The sequence below is a fragment of the Camelina sativa genome, chromosome 13, assembly GCF_000633955.1.
Source record: "Camelina sativa cultivar DH55 chromosome 13, Cs, whole genome shotgun sequence".
Taxonomy (NCBI): Eukaryota; Viridiplantae; Streptophyta; class Magnoliopsida; order Brassicales; family Brassicaceae; genus Camelina; species Camelina sativa.
Window position 1 is genome coordinate 13505945 of NC_025697.1, and position 13512 is coordinate 13519456.

Below are 13512 nucleotides of genomic sequence, written 5' to 3' on the forward strand. Positions count from 1 at the left end.
AAAAATCATTACTTGAGAAAACTTGCACTAAAAAAACTTATGTATCCATAAAATTTAAAACTTGCTCTACTTTTTGTGTAGTATAAGATAAAAGGATTGTATTTCTACCTATAGAAAGAGAACTAATTAAGAGATCTGAATATTCTTACCGGAGACACCAACGTCGTAACCAAACATGAGACCGCCGGTAGCAGCCATGATGCAAGAGATGATGACTATAGGAGTTATCTTTGCCTCAAACTCCACTCCGTTCGCCGAAGTCGCAAATCCTCCTCCGGCCATCCTGAGGATCTCTTCAGAAAGCTCAAATCTAAGAAGTTATTTTCTCTTAAAGAGTTCAAAAAGGAAACACTTAGTTAAAGAGACCATTGCGGTGGTACTTCATTATATAGAGAAGATGAGGCAGTGAAGCACAAATAAAAATTGTCTGCAGCCAATGAGATTCTTACACGTCTCTATTTATGTTCACATGCTTCTGAGTCATCAAGTCATCGGTCAACAAACGTTTCTTCTATCTCCTTCTGCTTTATGTGGCGTCTCCTTAGTCCTTAGTTGAATATACAATTTGCCTATCATCATAAGTCATAACGCTTCTCTTTCTTGTTATAATATTATCCTTGAATTTTTTATACTTTTTGTTATGTTAAATTATAAGATTCTCCTCTCTTATTAGAGAGATTGTTACATTTTCTTATATCACTGTCAATGTGTTGTTAAAATCTTGCTACCGGCCTAAGCAAATATCTCGTACATACCTTTTAGAATATGAACGATTTTGGCCGTTACCCTCGTGTGTTCATACAAATTAGCTGACGTCATGTAACGTGTATATCATCTTACTAGTATCTATTGCATTGTTTAAAATTTATGGATGTTATATGTACGTGAAAGGTCTATGGGACCATATAATCGGATTCAGCATTCTATATCAGAAAATTATCGAGATGAAAAGATATATTGTAAGAAGTAGACCGACACTACTCCAACCCACCAACCTCCCTAGTTAAGAATATGGATCCAAATCTTATAAAATAAATATAATGTAGAACCATATTTGCTCACCACTACTCTATGCAATTATTGTTTACTTACTCTTTCGAATGAGATTATTGGGACAAAATTACTACAACTAGTCTAAGCCAAATTGTTTTTATATTATTAATTTGTGTTGTGTTTACCCATGGGTTTCTCATTTGCTGTCACGTTATTTGTATATATCTACCAACTTGTCACTTTTTGCATAGTTCTTTATGGGTCCATATCTTTAAAAGGCAATAACTATCCATGTTTTGGGTTTCTGATAAGACTAATAACCAAATATGCACAGCTATATGCAACAACAACAACAACAACACAAATCTAACCTTTAATTTAAATAATTCATATTGGTTTTCCCTTTTTTTTTAAGTATGATTATTTTATTTCCTTTGTGACATTTGGTAATTGGAGTTTTAAACGGATATCGGTATTTAAGTACAAATTCAAAATTGAATATTAGTTGTTGTGTGTATAAATTTTATTGTTGAAATATCAAACCACGGAAATCATTGGTTTAGACATGGATGTTAAGTAAACTATATCCACTTGACATATATACAGGTGAAATTAATTACGTAACAAAAATCCTATTTGGACCAAAAAGTGTGTGTGTGCGTTTACTTTTCAAACATCATTATCTTCTAAGAAGAGTTTGTAAGAGTTGGAGTCAACGATTCAAATTTGACAAATATCAAATGAAAGAAACAACGAGTAATAAAACGTGACGATGAATAAATTAGGAAAAGAAAATTACGAAATGCTTTGCTTGTGTGCGTCTTATTATTATCCTGTTAACCAAAAAAAAAAAAAAACTAAATACTCAAATATCTGTGACGCTATATTATTATCCTGTTAACAAAATGTCAAAAATAGAAGAAAAAACTGCTGCATAGCATCAAAGACACAACGACATCAAAATTTAACTTTTTTTGTTTTTTGTAGACTCACACAAACCCAATTATCTAAAACCAAAATCGTATAAACCGATCTCTATACGTAATTTGTTAAACTGAACAAACTAAAAGTGAATTGAAATCTGACAAAACAGAACTTCTTAAGAACAGCAGTCTTCGTATGTATCTTTCCTTATTAACTGGTCTAGTCAAAGCTCGAACCGAATCTCTCTATCTAATTACACTGGTCCGTACGTAATACGTATGAAATGCAGTTAATGGTGTTCAAACAAAAACACATTTGACAATAGCGGTCAACTAAAACAATCCCGTCGAAGTATTTTTTAGATATTCCAACAAAAAACGACACAAACTAACAAAAGTCTTCTTCACTCCCAGAAATTTCATAAAGACAATAACAACTAGGCTGGCGCACTCTAAAAAACCCAACAAAGTGACTACGAATATTCAAAAAAGCTAACATTCAGAAGATGACAAAAGAAAAGAAAAAAACCCTCCACCATCAAAACCTTATCTCACCTAAGATATGGTAGCCAAAAAGTCGAGATTGAAGCCAGGAACCCGATGAAATAGTTAAACAAGTGAGAACAAAGAGTTGGGTTATTGAGACCGAAGTGTTTCTCTTCTCCTAGTCGGGAAGAATTTGCTCGTTGTCTGCATCTCCTTCTGTCTCAATTGTAGGCTTTGAAGGTCCAGATCCGGGAGCTTGCTTCTTCTTGATACCACTCACTATATCATCGATCCTCAGAAGCATACACGCAGCTTCTATCGCTGTCTTGAATGTTTGCGCCTTCACATTGTATGAGTCCCATATCTGTCAAAGTTTTAAAAGGTTAGAGTCATACTCTTGAGTTACATTGGTTTCATGTTAGTGAGAATCACACCAATGGTAATGGGGTTTTAACAATCTACCTTGCACTCTTTCATATCAGCTATTAAACCAGAGTTCCCATCAATACCGGTCCACGCATTTTCCCCATTTGCGTGCTGCACCAAAACCGACAATTGAAGCATTGAGAAAAGAGTTGGTATATAAACTAAAAGAAATGGTAAAGAGAAAGCAGTCGGGGTTGGTAGTGCAGGACATTACCTTTCCTTGTAATGCAGTCATAGTACGGATCACGTTAACCCCACAGTTTTGAGCCAGGGTTCGTGGAATAGCCTCGAAAGCAATGGCAGCTGCTTCATATGGCCACTGATTATATAAGATTCAGAAAAAAAAAAATATCAGTGTGGGAAAAGCATACTTGGCTTCAAAGCTCGATATAGCTTTGCAACATAAAAAAAACCACGCAATTTTCTGCACGGAAACAAAATGTAATAGAAGCAAGCCAACCTTCTCTATGCCTTCGATTGTTGCACTCTTCTGTTTTAATGTGGCAGAGACGGTTAATTCTGTGGCTCCTCCACCAGGAACGAGCTTTGGGTTTTTGATAATGTTTCTTGCAACAGACATGGCATCCTGTAGGAACAATCTCTCAGGCATAAAAGATAATGAATGATTAAGACATAAGGGTTTGTAAATAAACTCTAACGAACCTGTAAATTTCTTTCCACTTCATTGATGAAATCTTTACTTGGTCCCCTTAAGAGTACAGTACACGCTTTGGGTTCTTTGCATTCAACAATGAAAGAAAAGAAATCATCTCCTATTTTCTTCACCTCAAACAAGCCAGCCCCAGTACCAATATCAGACTCCTGCAGTTCGTCGGGTCTGTTCACAATTACTGCTCCACAAGCCTTGGCGATTCTGTTGTTGTCAGTTTTTCTCAACCTTCGGATTGCACTAACCCCAGCTTTACTGAAATAGTGACAGGCCAAGTCACTAAGACCCTTCTCTGTGATAACTAAATCAGGTTTGAACTTAAGTATTTGCACGCAAATGTTCTCGATGTATTCCTCTTCCAGCTTCAACAACACTTCCCAGTCTTCTTCTCTGACCAACTCAGCATTGGTTTGATTTTCACCTTTCTTGTACTCAAGGGGACAGTCAAGAAGAATGATACGTGGGTTAACTATCTTTCTCTTCATTTTACCAGGAGCAACAACATCTTTGTTAAACATAACTCCTTTAAGAACCTCAGAGTCCTCAAACTGACCACCAGGAACCTTCTCAATCTTGATGTACTTTTTAATATCTACCTCCCTCAAACCTTGCCCAAGATCAACACCAACAGTAGTGGTGGCATCAATGGCCAAATCCTAAAAGAACACATAAAGCCATATTAATACATGTGAGTATGGTATTCGACAACAATTATAGTTCTAGAGAAAACTATGTCAAGATGAATACTGAATGTCCACCAACAATATGTGAGACGTAAATGGTATCTGATATAAAACTTCATCCTATAAATATTTCAACAAACAGGCACCATAAAATGACTGGCTAAAGTAAGCAGTCATCAATTTAAAAAATTTCATCTATGGACAAGGTTACAGATTACATTCCAAAAGTCACATTTAGATGTATCTATGCCTACTTTCCTAGACGTGTCCAATATATAGTAAGGAGTATAAAAACCTCGGGAGTTAATGCAAAAGTCAGAGGCTACAGTAATTAAGGTACTTACAGCAATTAGATCTCCAAATTGGCTGGTGAACTTTGTCCCTATGCAGCTCTTGACTAACCCTAGCACTGAAGAACCTGCAACTCGCACGTTTCTTCCATCAGTACAAAAGTAAATGAAAAGCCAACATCAGAAAACCAAAGTAGCTGGAACTTGAATCCAAATGAGCAAACACAAGGTAGAAATGGACTTACGGTCATTGATATCAATTGACATAGCAATTTTGTCAAGAACAGCAATAGAATCTTCGAGAGCCTTAATGTAAGCTGCAGAGAAGAATGCATTCACTAAGATGACAACAAGATGAGTAACATAACAGCAACAAGCAATCCATAGTGCTAGCATACCTCGGCATATGACTGTGGGATGGTAATTCTTTTCAATAAATGCTTCTGCAACGTGAAGCATTTCTCCAGCTGTTGAAGGGAAAAAAACACAGGAACGAGGACTTTAAGAACCCATGCTTATGAACAGATCTTCATCCTGATTTTCTTAATCCCACAATAAAAAAAAAACACTGCAGCACCTACCTAGAACGATAACTGATGTTGTCCCATCACCAACTTCTTCGTCTTGCGTACGGCTCAACTCAATCATTGACTACAATCACCAGAATTAAAAAAGAAATGGATCAGTAAACCATTTTAACAGGAATATAAAAAGAACAATAGATAGAGAGAGAGGACAGAAGTTAAAGAAACCTTAGCTGCAGGATGAGCAACATCTAGCTCACGAAGAATAGCATTTCCATCATTGGTAACAACAATCCCTGTCAAGATTTAAGAAGAAACAATAAGACGAAGGTTCAGAAAAACTAAAACCCCCAACTCAAACAGAAACAACATGTATTTTTTAGGGTTTATATAAATCTAACACAAAAGTGTACAATAACAACTTCAACTAATAAAAACTACATGAGAACAATATCTCCAGAGCTAAAAACACTTAAACCTAATCTCTTCCTTAGTGAGATCTACAACACATACAGAGAACAGAAAAACCCTAAAAAATGAGAATTAAAAATACAAGGTTAAAAAAAAACTACCTCCACCAGCATCAAGAAGCATCTTCAACATAGAACGAGGACCCAAGGTCGTACGAATGATATCAGCCACAGCCTATTTAACAACAAAACTACAATGATCGGAACCAGAGACACAGTAGCGAGAGAAGGCGAGCATCACAATAGGAAGGGATTAAATTACCTTGGAAGCTTGGATATTACCATGATGAACCTTTCTTCCAGATTCACGCTTTAACGAATCGCCTGAACCATTTTAAGGAGTTAAATCTCGTTACCAAAACTTAAACATCGCAGTAAGAGGAAATGAGATCTGGAGAAAGAGATCCTTACTGAGTACGAGGACCGGTGCTTGCATATTTGCGATCTGAGGTTTCTAGAGTGAAGAGAAGCTTCAAGAGAGAGAGAGAGAGAGAGAGACGGCGAGTGAGTTGCGGTTTCAAAGAGCGGCAACTGGGGAAGAAGACTGCTCTGATTCCTTCTTTCTCTCCCTTTCTGTTTTTTTATTCCTTTTTCCTTATTAGGTTGAAAAGCCCAATTTAAAAGCCCATTAATATATCTGTTGAAGCCCCATAAGCCTTTTTCTTCTTTCAATAGATTTGATCATCAAAACAATATTTTCCTAAACCAACAAGACTTTTTTAATCACTTTAACTGTGATCAGTGATGACTGATGATGCATGAAAAAGTGAAGCGAAATTGAGATAAAAACGTTATTTAAAGGTTTAGTGTGATTTACTTTTTATTACTACTATTGGTTATGGTTTTTTTCCGAATATGAAAAAGACATTAACAAAAAAACATGGCGACTCAAGAGGTGATTTTACGGTTACCTTTTTGTCATCTTTTCTGGAAGATTCCAACGGTTTTTCTTGCCGTAGTGGGGTGGTTTCTCAAATCCCACGATCGAGCGGTTGTCCCTGGCAAAGACGATAACACTTTGCACGAAGTAGCAGTTCCACATCAATGGAGTTATCTATTTATACGGGATCGATTGGGGCTTTATGGGTGTTCTTACACAAATCTAAAAACACCGAATCTCTTTCCCCTTCGTTTCTACATTCCCCGATTCCTGATGGCTGATAATATCCGACGTGCACTCCAAAACATAGATATGGGCATTGAGGATGCCCTTTTTGCGCTCCCTACGGCAGTTGTACAACAAGCAGCAGCCGCAAATCGGTTCTGCCTTCTGGGGAGACCCATCATCCCACGCAAACAAGACATCCGCCAAATCATCAACTCCCTCCCACGCTCCTGGGGACTGGTGGGCCTTGTTCGAGGCAAAATTGTGGAACAACGAAGGTTTCAATTCATTTTTCCCTCTGAAGAATCACTTGAAACCGTCCTTCGTCGCGGACCCTGTGCTTTTGCGGATCGAATGTTGGTTCTACAACGATGGTCTCCGGAAATGGATCCAAATGCGCTGAACTACATACCCTTCTGGATTTAGATAAGGGGTATTCCTTTTCAGTATCTAAACTTGGCTGTTATCGACAGTATCGCTCGGTACCTGGGTGATATTATAGAAGTGGATTTCGACGAAGCAACGGTGTCCAGAGTTGAATTTGTTCGGGTTCGTGTCCATTGGAATGTTGATAACCTCCTGCGTTTTCAACGTAACTATCAATTCACACCCGGTGTGAATACAGTTCTAAGTTTTTTCTATGAACGTCTTCGGGGATTCTGTGAAGTTTGCGGTATGTTAACGCATGACTCTGGGCGCTGTCTGATCCAAAACGGTGGTCCCAATGATCCAGACGACGATACTGATAATGAAGAGGATGATGATATGGTGGGTAACCCTAGAGTCCACATTCAGGGGATAGGAGAAGATGGTCATCCAATACCAGATAGAGATTGCCGAACCAGGGGAAAATCTAAATGAACATCAAGGGGAACAAGCAGTAGATGATGATTCTAAGCTTTCAGACATAGATCCGGAACACAACAGTTGACAAGACATTGTGATCTTGTCCAACTGTGGTGCTACAAACTTGGTAGGTGATCCTTTTGATACTAATCATCTGATTACCCCCATTCTTCCTTTTCAAAATGTTACAGAGAATAATGTCGGATCCACTAGCTCTACTATGCTCCGCAATTCCATCTATCCAAATCCTAACATAATGGATGTTGCTGCTCGATCTCATGAGAACAAGGAAACAACAAGAGATAAAGGAAAGAGAAAGAGAGAGGACTATATGGAGGCTTCTCATGTCACAAATGTTGTCAAGATGCAAATACACTATTTTGAGGATGGAAGTGGATCCTCCACTCATGACTTGAATAGAGGTGAGGTGGGCCCTAATCCACCATATCCACCATGAGGACAGCCTGTTGGAACTGTTAGGGGTTAGGCAATGACCCTACAGTTCGACGCCTCAAGAAGATGGTAAGGAAGTATCTTCTGGACATCATTTGCCTATCGGAAACAAAGCAAAAGGATGATGTTGTGTTTGAAAAGGTTCACGAGTTGGGTTTTCATCAGTCAGTAACAGTTCCACCAGACGGTCTAAGCGGAGGGCTAGTAGTTATGTGGAGAAATATGTTGATGTTGTTGTTCATTTCAAGTCTTCTAATCTTATTGATTGTACAATCTTAAGTAATGGAATCAGTTTCTACTTTTCTTTTGTGTATGGTCATCCCAATCCCTACTACTGAAATGATCTTTGGGAAAGATTAGAAAGACTGGCCATAACCAGAAATAACAAACCGTGGTTCATATTGGGAGATTTTAATGAACTATTGAGCAATGATGAAAAAAGAGGAGGAAGGATCAGACCAGAATCTACTTTTCAAGCTATGAGAAAGATGGTAAGACATTGTGATTTTACAGATTTAAATACAGTTGGTGCTCGCTTCTCATGGGCTGCCCAAAGGGGTACACATTCCGTCATTAGTTGCCTGGATCGTACAATGGCTAACTCGTATTGGTATATCCAATTTCCTGCATCTGAAACAGTGTTCCTAGAATATGAAGAATCCGATCATAGACCGCTCATCACAACCATTGCAGACGGTACTGAGACAAGAAAAGGTTTCTTCACTTATGACTCAAGGTTATACCACCAGCAAGGGTTCAAAGATGCAGTGTTAAAGGGATGGAGAGAGTTTCGTAATTCCAGTTCTGGTTCAATGTCTCAACGAATAATACACTGTCGTAAAGAGATATCAAAATGGAAACGGATCAATAGAGCGACTGCTGAAGAAAAGATTGGTCTGATTCGACATAAGCTTGACAAAGGTGTTGCAACTGGGAACAGTAGCCCTTCGGAGAGAGCAAAACTACGGAGACAATTGAATGAAGCTTACATAGAAGAAGAATTTCATTGGAAGAATAAGAGTCACAACACCTGGCTAAATCTTGGAGACCGTAACACATCTTACTTCCATAATGCAGCCAAGGCAAAAAAGATCAGAAATCGGATTAATGCAATTCAGGACAACAACGACATAATTGGAAAATCAGAGTCTCATATAGCTAATGCGGCTATTCAATATTTTCAGAACCTCTACTCCACTCAGCCAGCATCAGGTTTGAACATCAGTGAGTTATTTCAGGGTTTTGAGAGACGGGTATCAGCGAATATAAATAATAGACTTACCAGAGCCGTTACAGAGGATGAAATTAAGAGTGCAGTCTTCTCGATAGGTCCCCAACGTGCTCCAGGACCAGATGGTTTCTCTAGCATATTTTACCAATAGTTCTCGGATGACAGTAAACTAGAAATTGTTGCGGAAATCCAAGGTTTTTTCCAAGGAATCAATATGGACTGCCTCCACAACCATACCAATATTTGTCTAATTCCAAAGATTGTCAATCCGATAACAATGGCGGATTTTAGACCAATAGCGCTGTGTAACGTGAACTAAAAGATAATATCCAAGATCTTAGCAAACAGACTCAAGGAGAGCTTATCATGAATAATCTCAGAGAATCAGGCAGCTTTCATACCAGGAAGAATGATAAGCGATACCATCATTATTTCTCATGAAGTTCACCATGCTCTCAAGGTGCATAAACGACAATCAAACTCCTATACGTCTGTGAAAACTGATATCACAAAAGCCTATGACCGTCTGGAATGGAGTTTCTTGGAAACCACGATGAGAGCTATGGGTTTTGATCAAATATGGATAAGTTGGATAATTGCATGTGTCTCTTCAGTAAGATATTCAGTTTTGATCAATGGATCACCTCATGGGTCCATACAGCCAGAAAGAGGTCTACGTCAGGGAGACCCGCTATCTCCATATCTCTTCATAATTTGTGCTGAGGTTCTCACCCATTTGGTAAACATGGCAGAGCAGAAAAGAAACCTTCAAGGAATAAAAATCAGCAACGGTGGACCAGCTATAACTCACTTATTATTTGCTGATGATTCTCTGTTTTTCACTCTGGCCAATGAAAAATCGTGCAAAGCCTTGAAAAAGATCTTCATAACTTATGAGAAAGCCTCGGGACAGGCCATCAATCTCAGGAAATCATCCATCACCTTTGGAAGCAGAGTCAAGCCATAAGTTAAAAGAAGAATACGAAGAATTATGGGGATTCACAATGATGGAGCAGGAAAATATTTGAGATTGCCAGAAGAGTTTACAAAGAAAAAAACAGAGATGTTTCAATTTATTTTGGAGAAGGTCAAAGACAGAACACAAGGCTGGAACAAACAATTCCTCTCACCGGCTGGAAAAGAGGTACTTCTAAAATCAATAGCTCTTGCAATGCCAGTTTTCTCCATGAACATATATAAACTACCAAAAGAGATTTGTGAGGAAATAAACGGCATATTGGCAAAATATTGGTGGGGTACAGATGATGATATGAGAGGTATGCACCGGTTTGCATGGAATAGATTGAGTTTACCAAAAAGGAATGTGGTTTAGGTTTCAGAGATCTAGAACATTTTAACAGTGGTCTACTCAGCAAACTTGCATGGAGGATATTACAAAATCCCGATTGTATGATGGCAAAAGTTTTAAAAGCAAGGTATTTTGGAGACACCAATATCCTCAATGCCACTGAAAAAGCAAAGTCATCCTACATATGGAAATCTATCATTCATGGATGAGATCTTCTGAAGACAGGACTTCGATATGTAATTGGAGATGGAACAAAAATCAGTACATGGGAAGATCCTTGGCTACCATTAAACCCACCGCGGGCACCACAACCAAAAAATATTTTTGATACAGCGGAGAATTTGAGGGTTGTAGAGTTATTGAATACAGAAAGAGCTGGGTGGAATGAAGAAAAGGTTAAAGCAGTAATTCATGAAACTGATGTTAATACAGTTTTGGCAATCAAAATATGCGATGAAGCACAAGAAGATCTAATTGGATGGCACTACACAAGAACTGGTATCCACACAGTCAAATCAGCTTATTGGCTCTCAACACATTCCTCGGAACAACATATCCTTCCTCCTCCAGGTAATCCTACACTCAAGGCTGCAGTTTGGAAATTAAAAGTAGCCCCAAAGATCAAGTATTTCTTATGGTGATTACTCTCTGGAGCACTAGCAACAGGAGCCCAATTGAAATATAGACATATAAGTAATCAGTCCTTATGTCGACGGTGTTGTCATGAAGAGGAAACATCAAACCATTTGTTTTTTGAGTGCTCTTATGCTCAAGAAATTTGGAGAGCTTCAGGGATGCCATTTACCAACCTATTAGACCCTCACAAGAGTTTAGAAGAAAAGCTGCAACTGCTAATAACTCAGAGTTCAATGAAAGAAATTACAGAGGTAACTCAACAATTACCATTTTGGATATTATGGAGACTATGGAAGAATAGAAACCTCATCACCTTCCAACAAAGCATATCAGTTGGAAATCATGTCTACGCAACGCAAATAAAGATACCTGTGAATGGATAAACGCTAAGACGTTTGTGGTGTCTCTTCAACCACCATCATATCAAGCAAATTCACGACTAAGAAACACAACGCATTGGCAAGCGCCAGAAGAAGGGTGGATGAAATGTAACTATGATGGTTCCTTTATCAACCAAGAAACAAAATCAAAAGCTGGATGGATCTTCAGGGATAGTGAAAGTGTTTATGTTGGTTCTGGTCATGCAGAAGGAGAATGCACAACCAATCCACTAGAGAGTGAATTTCAGGCATTGATAATGGCAATGCAACATTCACATACTAAAGGTATCAAGAATATCCATTTAGAAGGGGACAACAGAGAGATTTTCAACCTATTACAAGGCAAAACCAAAAATTTCTCAGTTCTCAATTGGATCAGAGATGTGAAGAAATGGAGCTTAAAGTTTGAGAATGTCAAATGCAGTTGGGTACCAAGAGAAAGCAACAAATGTGCAGATATGTTGGCGAGATCAGTCATACCAAACAATGCAAGAGTTCACAATTATTTCTATGTTCCGTCTTTTATCATTCCGAGTTTACATTGTGACTACTCTGCAAACAATTAATAAAGTTCTTTCAGTGTTAAAAAAAAAAAAAAAGACATTAACATTAACCATAGTCCATAGATACATAAACCCCTACACGCATCAATTTGATCTCATTTATGATAGCGATATCATTAGTTAGTATGAGTGCCGGCTTAGATATGGGACAAGGGGTGCGACCGCCCCGTGTTCATAGATTAAAGAGACAAATAATATAAGATTAAGAGGCACAAAAAATAAATAATGCAAGATAAAGGGGTACAATAAAGAAATAATGCAAGATAAATGGGCACAAAAAAATAATGTAAGATAAAAGAGGCAAAAACAAAATTTGTAATACAAAAATAATTTATTAAAATATGTTTTAACGATTTATTTTTACGAGTCAATAACCAAAAAGACTCTTTATCTTCTATAATTATCTCAACTGACTCCAACGTAGAATGAAATAAATTTTTATAATCTTACCAAGGGTGGAAATGGTTGCATTAGGGATGAATGAGTTGAAAAAATATGAGTTGAACTAAATAGGAGATGAAAGAGTTTAACAAATTTTCTTTATAATTTGTTCATTTCTCCAGGTTTTTTGGTTGAATGAGTTGAATAAGTTTTCCAACTTATTTATCTCAAATGGTAAAAAAATTGGCTGATCATTCAACCTATTCAACCTATTAATTTAATCCATTAGCACTCCAAGTGTTTATATATTATCAAAATGAAATTTATATTTTTTTTTAACATATAACAGATGTTAAAAAAAAAAATTAGTCTTTCGTTCAAAAAAAAAAATTGCCTAGGGCCTCTAAAAACCTTGAGCCGGCACTGTATGAAGCGTAAGTTACTAAGTTCGAACCATTTCCGATAAGATTTTTCATGTTGTCAATCGCTTATGCTTCCTTTCTAACTTCAAGAGAAAATGATTTACTTTGATTAAATATAAATGCTCTAATCTAGTAGCAGTACTAGTTTTTTTCTAATTAGAGAACGTATCGTATTCCTAGGACAAATTTATGGTGATCTATCTTTACGTACTTTTTACGAAAAGAATGGTTTAAGACTCACGAGTCGAGAGAGTTTTGTTCTTTTCTTTATTATTCATTGGTTAAAATAAATAAAAATATTAGATTTTTCTCATAGAAGATATTTTTATATTTTGTACATGTGTTTTAGCAATTTCCTCGATACGAAAAAAGCGAAAACTCTCTATAATTGATTTGATTTTTTTTTGGTTAATGGCTTTTGAATCCTTTGATATACTTTGAAGACTGAACACAAAACAAAACAAAACAAAATCTCTTATCACACACACCACCTCCAATGGAGAGCATTGGCAGCCACCATTGTTGCAGCTCTCCTTTCACCTTCATCACTAGAAACTCATCAACACTTCCTAAACTTGTTAACTTCACTCGCAGAGTTCATCTCAGCCACCAATCTCACCGACTCAGAAACTCCTCTTCTCGCCTCACTTGCACTGCTTCTTCTTCTTCCTCTTCCACCATGTATCACTTCTTCTTTCACTTTTTTTTTTTTTTTTTTTTT

The 13512-nt window shown here is 37.4% G+C and overlaps 3 protein-coding genes across 4 annotated transcripts in view; 1 reads left to right on the top strand and 2 right to left on the bottom strand.

The window, feature by feature from the left end:
- LOC104736665 (sugar transport protein 13) overlaps window positions 1–363 on the bottom strand; it is a 4705-nt gene extending 4342 nt beyond the window's left edge. The window contains exon 1 of the mRNA XM_010456686.1: window positions 150–363. Within this exon, the coding sequence (XP_010454988.1) occupies window positions 150–282 (133 nt within the window). The 5' untranslated portion in view covers window positions 283–363. The remainder of the gene's footprint in view (window positions 1–149) is intronic.
- LOC104736666 (T-complex protein 1 subunit gamma) lies at window positions 2240–6023 on the bottom strand. Its single transcript, XM_010456687.2, has 13 exons — window positions 5877–6023; window positions 5728–5789; window positions 5568–5640; window positions 5224–5291; window positions 5053–5122; window positions 4870–4938; window positions 4717–4788; window positions 4526–4599; window positions 3492–4154; window positions 3289–3414; window positions 3043–3147; window positions 2865–2939; window positions 2240–2766 (listed from the first exon to the last, which is right to left on the bottom strand). Exons 1-13 carry the CDS (start codon window positions 5899–5901, stop codon window positions 2581–2583), a joined length of 1668 nt encoding a protein of 555 aa, XP_010454989.1. The 5' UTR covers window positions 5902–6023; the 3' UTR covers window positions 2240–2580.
- Window positions 13171–13512, top strand: part of LOC104736667 (phosphoglucan, water dikinase, chloroplastic) — a 6499-nt gene continuing 6157 nt past the window's right edge. The window contains exon 1 of one of the 2 annotated variants that reach the window (XM_010456688.2): window positions 13171–13472. In XM_010456688.2, coding sequence (XP_010454990.1) covers window positions 13288–13472 — 185 coding nt within the window. In that variant the 5' untranslated portion in view covers window positions 13171–13287. The remainder of the gene's footprint in view (window positions 13473–13512) is intronic. The other variant, XM_010456689.2, reaches the window with a different exon arrangement.